The sequence below is a fragment of the Entelurus aequoreus genome, linkage group LG22 (genome assembly GCF_033978785.1).
Source record: "Entelurus aequoreus isolate RoL-2023_Sb linkage group LG22, RoL_Eaeq_v1.1, whole genome shotgun sequence".
In the NCBI taxonomy this organism is placed as follows: Eukaryota; Metazoa; Chordata; class Actinopteri; order Syngnathiformes; family Syngnathidae; genus Entelurus; species Entelurus aequoreus.
The window spans coordinates 39,532,751-39,547,750 of record NC_084752.1 but is presented as its reverse complement, the minus strand read 5'-3'; the positions used below and the strand labels follow the sequence as shown (position 1 = coordinate 39,547,750).

Here is a 15,000-nt window from a genome sequence, read left to right as displayed (position 1 = left end):
AGAGACCTTGATCTCCATAGGGCAGGGGTCCCCAAACTACGGCCCGGTAGTAGTGTAGTAGACCTAAGTATTCATTAAGTACCACCATAATGACAACATTAAATGCAGTAGTGTAGTAGACCTAAGTATTCATTAAGTACCACCATAATGACAACATTAAATACAGTAGTGTAGTAGACCTAAGTATTCATTAAGTACCACCATAATGACAACATTAAATACAGTAGTGTAGTAGACCTAAGTATTCATTAAGTACCACCATAATGACAACATTAAATACAGTAGTGTAGTAGACCTAAGTATTCATTAAGTACCACCATAATGACAACATTAAATACAGTAATGTAGTAGACCTAAGTATTCATTAAGTACCACCATAATCAATCAATCAATCAATCAATGTTTATTTATATAGCCCTAAATCACAAGTGTCTCAAAGGGCTGTACAAGCCACAACGACATCCTCGGTACAGAGCCCACATACGGGCAAGGAAAAACTCACCCCAGTGGGACGTCGGTGAATGACTATGAGAAACCTTGGAGAGGACCGCATATGTGGGTAACCCCCCCCCCTCTAGGGGAGACCGAAAGCAACGGATGTCGAGTGGGTCTGACATAACATTGTGAAAGTCCAGTCCACAGTGGATCCAACACATCAGCGGGAGCAGGAGGACCTAAGTATTCATTAAGTACCACCATGATGACAACATTAAATACAGTAGTGTAGTAGACCTAAGTATTCATTAAGTACCACCATAATGACATCATTAAATACAGTAGTGTAGTAGACCTAAGTATTCATTAAGTACCACCATAATGACATCATTAAATACAGTAGTGTAGTAGACCTAAGTATTCATTAAGTACCACCATAATGACAACATTAAAATACAGTAGTGTAGTAGACCTAAGTATTCATTATTCATTAAGTACCACCATGATGACAACATTAAATACAGTAGTGTAGTAGACCTAAGTATTCATTAAGTACCACCATAATGACAACATTAAAATACAGTAGTGTAGTAGACCTAAGTATTCATTATTCATTAAGTACCACCATAATGACAACATTAAATACAGTAGTGTAGTAGACCTACACTACTGTATGTATATATGTATGTATGTATATATATATATATATATATGAAAAAGACGCCATTACAATGCATTCTGGGACTTTTCGTGCGTTGCGTAGGGGAGAACGTGATTGGTTGTCACATTTTTTTTTAGTTTTGCCACCAGAGGGCGCTGTTTCTTAAATCAGCATTGAATTTTTCAGCATTTCGATCAGAGCTCACCTACATAGTCCTCTCTTCAGGTAAGAGGACCTTCTGTTTTTCACGTCAAATTGTAAATATTCTTGGTTTACTGGACTGTATTTCTCCACTTTATGATAACAAAACTTGTGTCAACATAAAAAGTGTTGAGGGAAATATTAGCTCACTGACACTTGTTAGCCTTGATGTTGTCATCAACACTCAGATAAATATCACATCTACAACATGCGGGCTAAACATCTTTCCTCCTCATGTTCTTCGCTCATATTGTGTGCGTCAAGTTACATATTTGAGAGAGATTCATATTTTAAGCCTCAATGTATTTGTTAATGACTATTGAAAGATGTTTAGATGATTGACAGGTGAGTAAAAGTGTGACAACCTTCTCTTCTACAACTCAATGACCACTTAAATAGTTATTCAACACATCTGGTCTTCCAAAGTTCACCAGACAAAAGCTTTGGAGGCAAAAAGAACCCGTTGGCCTACAAGCGCTGCTGTCCCAAGTGCGCATGTCTCAGGTGAGTGTGGACCTCTGGCGCCATCGTGTGGTTGTCTAACTGGATTGCAACATCGCGCACTAAATTGGAGACGCTGTCTTTTAAACAAGGTGGTTTTTCTTCATATACCTTTTATTTATAAAGTTCAATATTTACAAACAAACACATGGACAAGGACAATTAAAACAAGTAGAAAAAGAGTACAATACAGCGCCAGGGAGTTGTTAATTCAATGAAGTAATTATAGTAGAATGTAAAGTATATATATACTGTATGTAGTAATGTATAGTTATAGGTTGTGTAAATTTGCACTGCTTTTTGGTTGTTAGATGTAGAAAGCGTTTTAAAGTAAAGCTTTAACTCTTTTTTAAGAGGCACAAAAAAACAGGTTGGGTATTGAGAAACTTACATTTATGAATATAAAACTTACCCGATAGTATCCTGAGGTTGCAAAGGTAAAATCATTTTTCTAGTTCGTTGTCATACTGTGTAAATCCAAATAGCACATCTTTAAGACAAAACACAAATGTGTGATGAATATTGTCCAGCATGAAGCGACAGATAGTGATGGAGTGTTTTCACAAGTCCACGAAAGGTGGTAAAGAGTCATGTTACATAAGGTGCAGGTCACATCTTCTTCTATCTAACGTCAGTCTTTACACGCTTATAACCATTTTGAAAGAAATCTATTTGACTTTGTTGGTAAGTAAATACCTGTTACGAAGTGACCACATCTTGTGGTGATATCCTTTACACACTGATGTGGCTTTTTGATGCAGTAGCGCCTGAGGGATCCAAGGTGTGTAATATCATGGCACCCACCTGTTCCCAATTAGCCTGTTCACCTGTGGGATGTTCCAAATAAGTCTTTGATGAGCATTCCTCAAATTTCTCACTCTTTTTTGCCACTTGTGCCAGCTTTTTTGAAACATGTTGCAGCCATCAAATTCCAAATGAGCCAATATTTGCAAAAAATAAAGTTTCTCAGTGTGAACATGAAATATCTCGTCTTTGCAGTCTATTCAATTGAATATAAGTTGAAAAGGATTTGTTGTATTCTCTTTTTATTTAGCATTTACACAACGTGACAACTTCACTGCTTTTGGGGTTTTGTACATGTACACAGATTTATCACGCAGTAATTGCATTTGTGTCAAAATATTGGGGTCTTTTCTTAAGTTGATTTCAATTATGCAAGCGAGTAATATCTTGTGATTAAACATGATTAATCTGATTAGAGAATGTCATCATTTGACAGCACTTAAAGTACATATATTGCACGCAATTTCAAATCTTTTCAACTTTATTATCTCATATGCCAAATATATACAGTATGTATATTCTAAACATGGTTTTAAATCTAAATATATGCTCGTGGTGATTTCAAATCACATTATCCATCAAATTGTACACAAAAAATTAAATATATTTAAACATAGCTCATTTGCCAGAACCTTGGCACAGAACTGTGGAACCATTTTTTCCATTTACAGTAAAAACCATCGTAAATTTTACAGTAAAGTTCAACTGAACTGCCAGCTTTTTTAACTAAAAAAAAAAGACTTTTTTTTTTAACCCCATCATCATCATCATCATCATCATCAGCCGTTGTCAGTCCACTGCTGGACGAAAGCCTCAGCATGTTTCTGCCATAGTGAACAATCTCTCTTGGCGTACTCTTCATGCTGGTTATTAGCCTACACCTTCCACGCTGGCTTGGTGCGGGTTGGAAGGGGTATTTTATATCAGAGATCCTTCTCCTAGACTAATTGCCTTACTGGGCTGTTGAACTTAGTCCTGTTGGTTGTCCGCACCCCAATTACCCAGGGACCCGCTCAGCTTTATGGCGCTGACCGCCCGCCAGTCACAAGAGAAGGTGCAAACGGTTCTTTGTGTGCATTTTATAGACGTTAGTTGGGACTCACTAACCCCACACACAACCTCCCATCTCATGCCTGGATGTAGTTTAACGTCATACCCAGGACGTTTTTAACCCCAGTGTAAGTAAAAAATTCAAATGTATTTGCAATTGTGTAATAATATGAGGCATAATCCTGATACATTTATATTGATATATATTCACTTTTACAATGAGGGCAGCCATTACTGCCATTTGGCCCTCAATTAAAACAAATTGAACTCTCCTAAATTAAAGCAGGGGTTCTTAACTTTTCCACAACAGAGGGGCCACTCAAATATTAACACAGAAATTGTAATCTTACTCTTGATTTTTATCATATTCAATAATTAATCATAAGTTTACAAACCTGTCAAATGGCATGAAAGCATGTGTTAGTCGTAAATATTATTTATTCAATTAGATTAGAAAACTAAGTACGAATCAAATGTGCTGCTGATGTTTACATAGTTTACCACTTGGTCATAACTGTTGTGCTTTTTGCTCTATGACTTCCTGTTTGTTTGAGATTGTCATTACTGCCACAAGTGGTGAAAAAGGTGTATTACACCTGAGTACGGCTGCGAGCAGAGCGGGGATGACCACGCCAGAGCTCGTTTGATCGGTCGCTGCAAAGTCTCTCGCTTGTGCCTTGAGTAAGGAAACACCACTCTACTTTTATTCATAGATGATGTGCATAACTTGCAACAAGGCAAACCAAACCAGTGGTTTTCAGGGAGTCTTTAACTGGGAGTGGGCCTAAGTCCTAACATACATGCAGGCACTGTGGGCAGGTGCAAGATCATGCTGGAAAATGAAATCATCATCTCCATAGAGCTTTTCAACAGATGGAAGCATGTGGTGCTCTAAAATCTCTTGGTACACAGCTGCATTGACTCTGGACTTGATGAAACACAGTGGACCAACACCAGGACTTGAAGAAACACACTGGACCAACACCAGCAGCTGACATGGCTCCCCAAACCATTGCTGACTGTGGGAACTGCACACTGGATTTCAAGCAACTTGGATTTTGCTCCTCTCCAGCCTTCCTCCAGACTCTAGCGCCTTGACTTTCAAATTAAATACAAAACTTGCCTGCCCACAGTGCCAAAACCACCAGTAACTGGTGTACTGACCATGGCATTACTGTCCTCGATTGGCCTGCCAACTCCCCTGACCTGAACCCCATAGAGAATTTGTGGGGTATTGTGAAGAAGAAGCTGAAAGACACCAGACCCAATAATGCAAATGAGCTAAAGGCTGTTATTGAAGCATCCTGGGCATCCATAACACCTCAGCAATGCCACAGGCTGATTGCCTCCATGCCACGCTGCATTGATGCAGTAATCCGTGCAAAAAGATTCCCAACCAAGTACTGAGTGCATTCATTGACATTTTCAAATCTTTGATTTTTTTTTGCTGTTAAAAATGTTTTTTTTTTTAAATTGGTCTGAGGAAATATTCTAATTTTTTGAGATAGGATTTTTGCGTTTTCTTAAGCTGTATGCCATAATCAGCAATATTAAAATACTACAAGGCTTGCAATATTTCAGTTGATGTGTAATGAATCCAGAATGTATGACATTTTCATGTTTTTAGTTGCATTACGGAAAATAAAAGGACTTTATCACAATATTCAAATTTTCTGAGACAGTCCTGTAGCTTTTGTCTGACTTCCCCTGAAGGCCTTCTGACATCCAGTGTTTGGATCACTCCTAACTTCCTCCAAGTTAGCTGGGAGGATGTTTCAAAGTATTTCAACCATTTACTGTATGTACCTCATCTTCACAGGTCATCCTTCATTTCATTTGGGCCCCAAATGTAGCCTCTCCACTCTCCTCACAGGTGCATACCAAGTGGTCGCAGCGTTCAGGTAGCAGTTTCTGAATGAAAGAAAGAAATCTTAGTGAAGGTCTAAGGTTAGATGATCTATATTATTTAAGAACACTTACCAACTGCCTGTGGAACAAAGTCCAATCATCAGGGTGCCTAATAGTTTCTGAAGGGAAACATCATTAGCAAAGGTCACATAGCGACAGCATAGACTAGAGCATGCAATCACCGTTTAGCAGTGTTAATATGGCTGCTGGCAGTGTGTACATTTGTCATGATGATGACTTTTCATCACATCTTTACCTTCAGCGTGCTTCCTTAATGAACATGACAGACATTCATTTTCCCTCAGCGACCGACGGGGGCAAAAAGTGTCGCACGAACACTGCGTGAGAAATCAGCGAGAGAAGAAGAAATGACTTTGCATCGACCAATCGAATGAGGGCGGGGTGTGGTCATCCCTGCCCTGCGCTAGGCTTTCTAAACTGGCATACGGACCTAAGTGAGAAACCAGACCGTTGTTTGCAGCCCTGGCCCTATGGTTAAGAAGCAGTGACTTAAAGGGTGGTGTGCAGTACAAGGCATGGACGTAGGTTAAGTCAAAGCTCCTTTATTAAAGAAACAAAGCCAGCACTCAACACTTCCTACAGGAAAAGAAGACATTTTCCTCTTGAAAATATTCATAGCCAGCTCGAACACTTGTTGATATTTCATTTCTGGCCTGACACTTGAAGAATAGACATTGAAGGTGAGAGAACAGAAAGCTAACAAAATATTAATAATAAAAAAAAAGCTAAATAGTGAACAGTTAAAGATACAGTGATACAGAAAAATCTAAAACTATGCAATCTTTTTTTCCAGGACACTTGATTATTGTTTAGTACTGGGAATACTCTTTGCTGTCTAGTTTGGCAACGATTCGCTCCAGCTGTCGTTTAGCTTCACATTGTGGGAAGTTGCCCATTTCGTAGTACTGGGGGGCGATCTTCACCAGCCTGGAACACAACACACAAGACTATGAGACCCGCCTCAACCTTGGACTTCAACATGTGTCCCACAGGACTCACCACTCGGGTTTGATGTCTGTGCAAGTGCGAATGTAGTTTTTGGTGGTGAGGACAAACTCGTTGTAGAGGACCCATTCAGGCTTGTGGTCCAGGACTGTAGATGGGTGCAGTTGGACCACCTGGTTGTCTTTGACCGTAAGGTAATGACCCGTGCGCTCCAGATGAGCCACCTGCACAGGAGGAGCCACATAGAGCAGTTTTGTACTAAGTAGGATACACCCTTTACATACATACATACACGCACGCACGTGTATGTTTTATGGTCAAGTAGAGGGTAATAAGCACCGCTTTCCCTCCATGAGAAACATTACCTTTTTAATATTTGAAATGACTCATTGTCAATAATTCTCCCCAAACAAATGATCTGACATAGCATTTATTTGAGTTCTTGTGAGAATTATTTTCCAGTCTGCTCAGCTGCGTTCAAGCGGCTTTTCTTGGCTTCTAGCGCTGGTCGCCTACAGTACGTCTCCTCTCCTCACCTGTCCATTTTGCTTTTATTTTTTTACTCCAGTTTTTGTCCTTCTTTCCTGGCATCTTCTCGTTTTGTACGTTTTCGCTACTGCAGCGATCTATGTCCGCAACACGAGTTTCATATTACCGGTACGTGATTCAATGAAATAATAAGATGGACGTGAAGACGACAGAAAATATCTCTGCCAAAAATGAAAACTTTGTGTAAATATCTTGACAAATAGGAAACTTATTATATAAGTAAAGGCAGCAGCTCACACATTCTCATACTTTCCGTATTATCCAGGAAGTGATGTCAGTCATCTTGAAAAATGTCTCAACTGTAATCTACGTGAAGGAGCCCCAGAATAGTTTTTATTTAAATGTTCACAATATTTTAGGGTTCCTCACGAGGAAACCTAAAAAAGTATTAAATCCATACATTTTTATAAACCCCTATAAAAGATGGCAAGTTATTGTGATGTAGAGAAATCCCATATTTTAACACATTTTCCCAGGAGATGTTCTATATTTTGAAATACAAATGTGGATGCTCCTCTTAGACACACGTCAGAAAGGTGTTTGATGTTTTTTGCTGCTAAATTAAACAACATTAGCGCCGCATGAAACATTATGTCACTACTGGTCTGACGTTTACTAAAAAATAATATCTAAAAAAAACACTTAAAGCCTTGACGTTTACTATTACCGTATTTTTCGGAGTATTAGTCGCTCCGGAGTATAAGTCACACCGGCCGAAAATGCATAATAAAGAAGGAAAAAAACATAGAAGTTGCACTGGAGTATAAGTCGCATTGTTTGGGGAAATGTATTTGATAAAAGTCAACACCAAGAATAGACATTTGAAAGGCAATTTAAAATGTCTAAAGCAGGGGTCACCAACCTTTTTGAAAGCAAGAGCTACTTCTTGGGTAGTGATTAATGCGAAGGGCTACCAGTTTGATACACACTTCAATAAATTGCCAGAAATAGCCAATTTGCTCAATTTACCTTTGACGTTATTATTATGATATTTACACTTAATTGAACGGTTTAAAAGAGGAGAAAACACGAAAAAAATGACAATTAAATTTTGAAACATAGTTTATTTTCAATTTCGACTCTTTAAAATTCAAAATTCAACCGAAAAAAAGAAGAGAAAAACTTAAAAAAAGAATTTATGGAACATCATTAGTAATTTTTCCTGATTAAGATTAATATTAGAATTTTGATGACATGTTTTAAATAGGTTAAAATCCAATCTACACTTTGTTAGAATATATAACATATTGGACCAAGCTATATTTCTAACAAAGACAAATCATTATTTCTTCTAGAATTTCCAGAACAAAAATTTTAAAAGAAATTCAAAAGACTTTGAAATAAGATTTAAATTTGATTCTACAGATTTTCTAGATTTGACAGAATAATTTTTTTGAATTTTAATCATTAAAAGTTTGAAGAAATATTTCACAAATATTCTTCGTTGAAAAAACAGAAGCTAAAATGAAGAATTAAATTAAAATGTATTTATTATTCTTTACAATAAAAAATAAATAAATACTTGAACATTGATTTAAATTGTCAGGAAAGAAGAGGAAGGAATTTAAAAGGTAAAAAGGTATATGTGTTTAAAAATACTAAAATCATTTTTAAGGTTGCATTTTTTCTCTAAAATTGTCTTTCTGAAAGTTATAAGAAGCAAAGTAAAAAAATTAATGAATTTAAACAAGTGAAGACCAAGTCTTTAAAATATTTTCTTGGATTTTCAAATTCTATTTGAGTTTTGTCTCTCTTAGAATTAAAAATGTCGGGCAAAGCGAGACCAGCTTGCTAGTAAATAAATACAATTTAAAAAATAGAGGCAGCTCACTGCTAAGTGCTGCTATTTGAGCTCTTTTTAGAACAGGCCGGCGGGCTACTCATCTGGTCATTACGGGCTACCTGGTGCCCGCGGGCACCGCGTTGGTGACCCCTGCTCTAGAGAATAGTGAACAACAGGCTGAATAAGTGTACGTTATATGAGGCATAAATAACCAACTGGTATGTTAACGTAACATATTATGGTAAGAGTCATTCAAATAACTATAACATATAGAACATGCTATACGTTTACCAAACAATCTGTCACTCCTAATCGCTAAATCCCATGAAATCTTATACGTCTAGTCTCTTACGTGAATGACATCAATAATATTATTTCATATTTTACAGAAATGTGTTAATCATTTCACACATAAGTCGCTCCTGAGTATAAGTCGCACCCAAACTATAAAAAAAAATACGGTAAATCATTTTTATAAACCGCTATAAAAGATGGCAAGAAATCTCATATTTTAACACAGTTTCCCAGGAGATGTTCTATATTTTCAAATACAAATGTGGATGCTCCTCTTAGACACACCTCCTAAAGGTGTTTGATGTTTTTGCAACATTAGCGCTGCATGAAACATTATGTCACTACTGGTCTGACGTTTACTAAAAAATAATATGAAAAAAACAACTTAAAGCCTTGACGTTTACTATTCATCTTTCAATAACTTTGACTGCAAATGAATATTTGACTACCGTATTTTCCGCACCATAAGCCGCACCTAAAAACCAAAATTTTTCTCAAAAGCTGACAGTGCGGCTAATAACCCGGTGCGCCTTATATATGGATTAATATTAATATTTATTTTCATAAAGTTTAGGTCTCGCAACTACGGTAAACAGCCGCCATCTTTTTTCCCCGTAGAAGAGGAAGCGCTTCTTCTTCTACGGTAAGCAACCGCCCCCATAGAAGAGGAAGCGCTTCTTCTTCTACTGTAAGCAACCGCCAAGGTGAGCACCCGCCCCCGTAGAAGAAGAAGCGCGCGGATATTACCTTTAATTTCATTTGTGTGTTTCTGTAAAGACCACAAAATGTCTCCTACTAAGAGACACGCGTACAAGTTTCCACTGACTTTTGATATTCCTGTGAACCGCACTGTGGATACAACGGGAGCACGTATGGTGAATATTCGCACCACAGGGAACGAGAAGTCGTCCTTCACTGTGGTTCTAGCTTGCCATGCTAACGGCCAGAAACTTCCACCCATGGTGATATTCAAAAGGAAGACCTTGCCAAAAGAGAACTTTCCAGCCGGCGTCATCATAAAAGCTAACTGGAAGGGATGGATGGATGAAGAAAAGATGAGCGAAGAGACCGCGTGACTTTTTTCACGCAGCTCCGTCCCTGTTGATCTACGACTGCATGCGCGTCCACATCATAGATGGTGTCAAAAAACAAGTGAAGCACACCGAAGAAGAATAATTCGAGGGATTTGTGGATGAGTAATAACTTCAGAAAGTGAGCTTTAAATGTTTATTTTGTGTGTTGTGTGACATTAACGTATGAGCAACGTTGAGTTATTGATGTTGCTATTGCTCTGCACTATTTTGAGTGTTACTATTTTTGTGATTGCACATTTGCACATTACATTTTGGGAGTGAACAGAGTTGTTAGAACGCTGGTTTGTAATATATTATTAAAGTTTGACTGACCTATCTGACTGTTTTTTTGACATTCCCTTTAGCGTTGCGTAGGTGCGGCTAATAACACGGGGCGGCTAATAGGTAAACAAAGTTTTGAAATATGCCATTCATTGAAGGTGCGGCTTATAACACGGGGCGGCTTATGGTGCGGAAAATACGGTACTAATGCCCTGCAAAAAGCACATGGGTGGCTCTGTAGCACCAACCTGCATGAAGAAGCCGGTGCAAAGCGCCCTGCGGATGTTGATGTAGTAATCTCGACTGGTGAACTCAGTGCTCCTGCGGGGCAGGTTGAAGCGGTCCATGATCCTGGACAGCTGCTGCCGCACGTTGTCGGCGGACATCAGCGAGCGGTAGTTGACAAAGTTGTCATAGCACCACTGGGTGGCCTCGTGGTCTGCGGGGGGAGGGAAGACAAACACCGTTCAGCCGACACGTGCCAGAACGTCGCTGTCGAGCGTCGGCCATGCTCACTTTGCTTGAAGGCGTGGTAAACGTTGAGGAGAGTCAGGTGGTCGCCGTCGATGTGGGCGAACCTCATCTTGGACTCGTCCGCTGCCTTCTTGGCCTCCGTGGGACGCACAAAACACTGTGGGACTAAACAAGGTTGGTATGGGCCCCAACAAAGCCGCCCACAGGGATGAGTCAAGCATTCACAGAACAACGGAGACAAGCTGCTAAGATGCTAAGGTGCATGACGGCACCGCCACTCTTAGCTTGTAGAGGGTGAAGTTGTCCTTAAGTACTCCCAAACATTTACAGCGCAGTGGAACCTCCACAGTCACCATCTCTAAATGCATCTTAGGATTAAAGCCACACTTGATTGTGCTTTCAAAGGTCTCAGAGTGTGATTACAACCATAAACAGAATGTCTCGTGACACAGGAAGGCTGCTTAATATAATATGTGCAATACAATGAAATATTATTTATTAACTACACAAATTCATTTGGCCAAGCAGATGATTGCGTAGATGGTTTCTTCTTTTTTAAACCAATGCAGGTTAACTTCAGTTTCCTCACACACCACGCCAGGTGGTGGTGGTGGAGGCGTGGCCAAAATGACATGTATATGATGTCATGATACATTTGACTGGCAATGATGCATATATTTTCTATAAAAATGTGTTATGTATATTTAAAACATAACGTGTTATTAGGCAATAATAACATATGTTTTCTTATATTATCAGAATCAGCTTATGTTTGTCAAGTACGTTTAACAAGCAAGGAATTTGACTTGGTAAACTGTGCTCTCTTTGTTCAATGCAATTTCATTTGTTGTTGCTTATTGTAAACTATATTCTGCCCTCTCTGAATGTTGCAATTTAGTTTGCCTAATATGTAAACAGTCTTTTGAATTATAAACAAACTTGAGGTGTTTTGTTGCTATTATTCTCCACAATGACGTAATTAAGCACACTAAGGATAGTACATTATATATACACATGCATGTAGGAATCACATAAATTATTCAGAGTTTGGAATAAACTGAAAAAAGCAATAAAGTTATGCAGGATGAAGTTTGAGCTCTAATGCCGCTAGCTTAATGCTGCTAGCTTAATGCTAACGTACATTGGACAAGCTCATTGACAGGCTAACCAAAATTAGCATTGCCAATCACAAAGCACAGATATAGACAATCATTCACACTAACATTCATAACTATAGACCGAGAGAACACGCATATTTTTGGAATGTGGGAGGTAATTGGAGTATCCGGAGAAAACCCACACACGCACGGGGACAACATGCACGTCAAACAGAGGTTTGAAGACGCACCCCGCTTTTAAAGTTAGATGTTATTGTCGGGAGTTACGTCAAAAGATTTAGGGTTGTTTACACAGGCTTAAACAAGAATGCATTAATTAGCTTTACACTCGTCCAACAGTTGGCAATGTGACTTTACCTGTACAGGTAAACAAGCCTGGAACATATCGTTCCACTTTTATTAATTATGATGTTTGACTTTAGACCACAGGTGTGGCCAGGGGGCCACATCATTTAATATGGCCCACGAAAGCCTGAAAATGAAATGAGTCTATAAAGTACTTTATCCTTTTTTTTTAACAGAAAAAATGACATGTACTGCCTGCAATTGTATATTTTCTAAACATTATTATCTGATCATGCAAAAAATATAAATTCCAAATTTTTATTTTGTTAAAAAACGAATACATAAATATCTGCCTGATTTACGATTTTAAAGCAAGTTCTTCATCAAAGTATGCACTATAAAAATATAGGACTGGCAGCTCAGTCACCAAAATGTTATCGTAGAAAAACAGTGGTAACGTTTTTCACTTCACAGAAATATGCTGTAAAAAAAAAAAAAAGCGATTAAGCTGGCTTTTTTTTTTTTTTACCGTAAAATCTAGATTTTTACACTATACATCCAAAAACAATCAAAACAATTATGCAATATTATTTTGAAATAAATCCCTATTATTCACAACAGGTTGACACCGCTGCTTTAGACGTTCCACTGTATTGAGCAGGCTATAAAAACTGCTAATCCATGTCCTGACTCCCAAGCTTTTTACTCAAAAACCCTTCGGCTTTAGATATTAACGGTCTAGTTTGGACAATATGCAGCATCCTGCGCTTTGTTGCGTTTTGTGTTCAATGTTTTGTTTTTTTACCACTGGAATTATACATTGAAAACAATGGAAACAATTCTCAAATAAAAGTTATAGTCAAACTACCCAGGCTTGTGCAGAGTACTGAGCATTAAGTTCAGTATAAATACATACGTCACTCGGGGTGTAAAACTTTTTCACTTCCGATACAATACCAATATTGGAGCCAGTTCCGATAATAATCGATGCAATATCAGCACAATCCATAGCACATACTTTTGTTATTTAGTAGTGTTGAATGTTAGAAAATGAAGTGAAATTACTCAAGACAATAAAAAGGTAGGTACGAAAAACAAAGCTTTTGACAGATTTATGATTTTGAAGTGGACTGCTGTATTTGCTTTTTTGGTGACGCCTAGTGGTCACAATAATTCATTAAATTAAGCGCATAAGTTGAAAGATACGAACACGTTTGTTACTGGATACTTTGGAGTAGGCTTCTGCCTTGGAGACTATGTAAGTAATATGCACAATCATTTTATTCTTATTTGGACAAATGTGTTTTAGACTGCAATATTGTTTAATTAAGGACACTTGTGCATGTGTGCTTAGCTGTTGTGTAGCTGCTAGCTCCTAGTAGCCTAAAACAGTGTTTTTCAACCTTTTTTGAGCCAAGGCGCATTTTTTTTATTGAACAAATCCGGAGGCACACCACCAGCAGACATTAAGAAATTAATCTCAGTAAACAATAAAAACTCGATGTGGCAATTGTTGGATATGACTTTAAAGCATATCCAAGCATGCATCACTATAGCTCTTGTCTCAAAGTAGGTGTACTGTCACCACCTGTCACATCACACCCTGACTTATTCTGACTTTTTTGGTTGTGCTCCCATGCATAGTGTTTTAGTTCTTGTCTTGGGCTCCCATTTTGGTGGCTTTTCCTGTTTTTTGGTATTTTCCTGTAGCAGTTTAATTTCTTGCTTTGTTTTTTAGCAATCACGAATATTTAAGTAGTTGCTATCTTTTTTTGTGGGGACATTTGTTGATTGTCATGTCATGTACGGATGTACTTTGTGGACGCCATCTGCTCCACACGCTGTAAGTCTTTGCTGTCGTCCAGCATTCTGTTTTTGTTTACTTTGTAGCCAGTTCAGTTTTAGTTTTGTTTTCCATAGCCATTCTTAAGCTTCAATGCCTTTTTAGGGGCACGCGCCTTTTGTTTATTTTTGGTTTAAGCATTAGATACAACGGTTACTCTGCCGAGCTCTAGACAGCACCGACACTCAACAACGGCACTTTATTTGCAGATTATAATTAACTAGTTTGCATAAAATATTTTTAACCCAAATAGGTGAAATTACATAATCTCCCTCGGCACACCAGACTGTATCTCACGGCACACAGTTGTTAAAAAACACTGCCCTACAATGTTTACCTCTTGTAAATGACTTGACTAAAATACAAGAATCAAACTTGTGTGCTAGTTGGAGGACAACCAGATTTTAAGCATAAGTAAAGGCGCTGCAGAACTGCTTGTATCGGAGCTTATATCAGGGATTTTAGATGCAAACCAATATCATCGGATACTTGGTTTTTTTGCTGCCATCAGACCCATATCAATATGAACCTAATGAAAATATTATACTGGGGCTTACATACACATACTTGGTGATCAGGGTCCACAGAAAATAAGCTAAATCGACAACATTCAGTTTTATGTTTTGAATAATTAAGAGTCTTGCTCCCATGAAGTATTGAGGCCCTTTGTGAATAGATGAGGATTCATCAGGGAGTCGTGTCGGCCCAGTCCTGAGCATTACCTGACAGCATGGCAGTAATGGAAAGGATCTCGTTGGAGCAGTTGAACTCGC

General features: G+C 38.3%; 1 protein-coding gene across 1 annotated transcript in view; it reads right to left on the bottom strand.

The window, feature by feature from the left end:
* Window positions 1-6,109: 6,109 nt before the first annotated feature.
* Window positions 6,110-15,000, bottom strand: part of LOC133639682 (ATP-dependent RNA helicase DHX15) — a 19,664-nt gene continuing 10,773 nt past the window's right edge. The window contains exons 10-14 of the mRNA XM_062033200.1: window positions 14,950-15,000; window positions 11,024-11,146; window positions 10,756-10,946; window positions 6,581-6,750; window positions 6,110-6,508 (exon numbers count right to left, since the gene is read on the bottom strand). The exon at window positions 14,950-15,000 is cut by the window's right edge and continues 141 nt beyond it. Coding sequence (XP_061889184.1) covers window positions 6,391-6,508; window positions 6,581-6,750; window positions 10,756-10,946; window positions 11,024-11,146; window positions 14,950-15,000 — 653 coding nt within the window. The 3' untranslated portion in view covers window positions 6,110-6,390. The remainder of the gene's footprint in view (window positions 6,509-6,580; window positions 6,751-10,755; window positions 10,947-11,023; window positions 11,147-14,949) is intronic.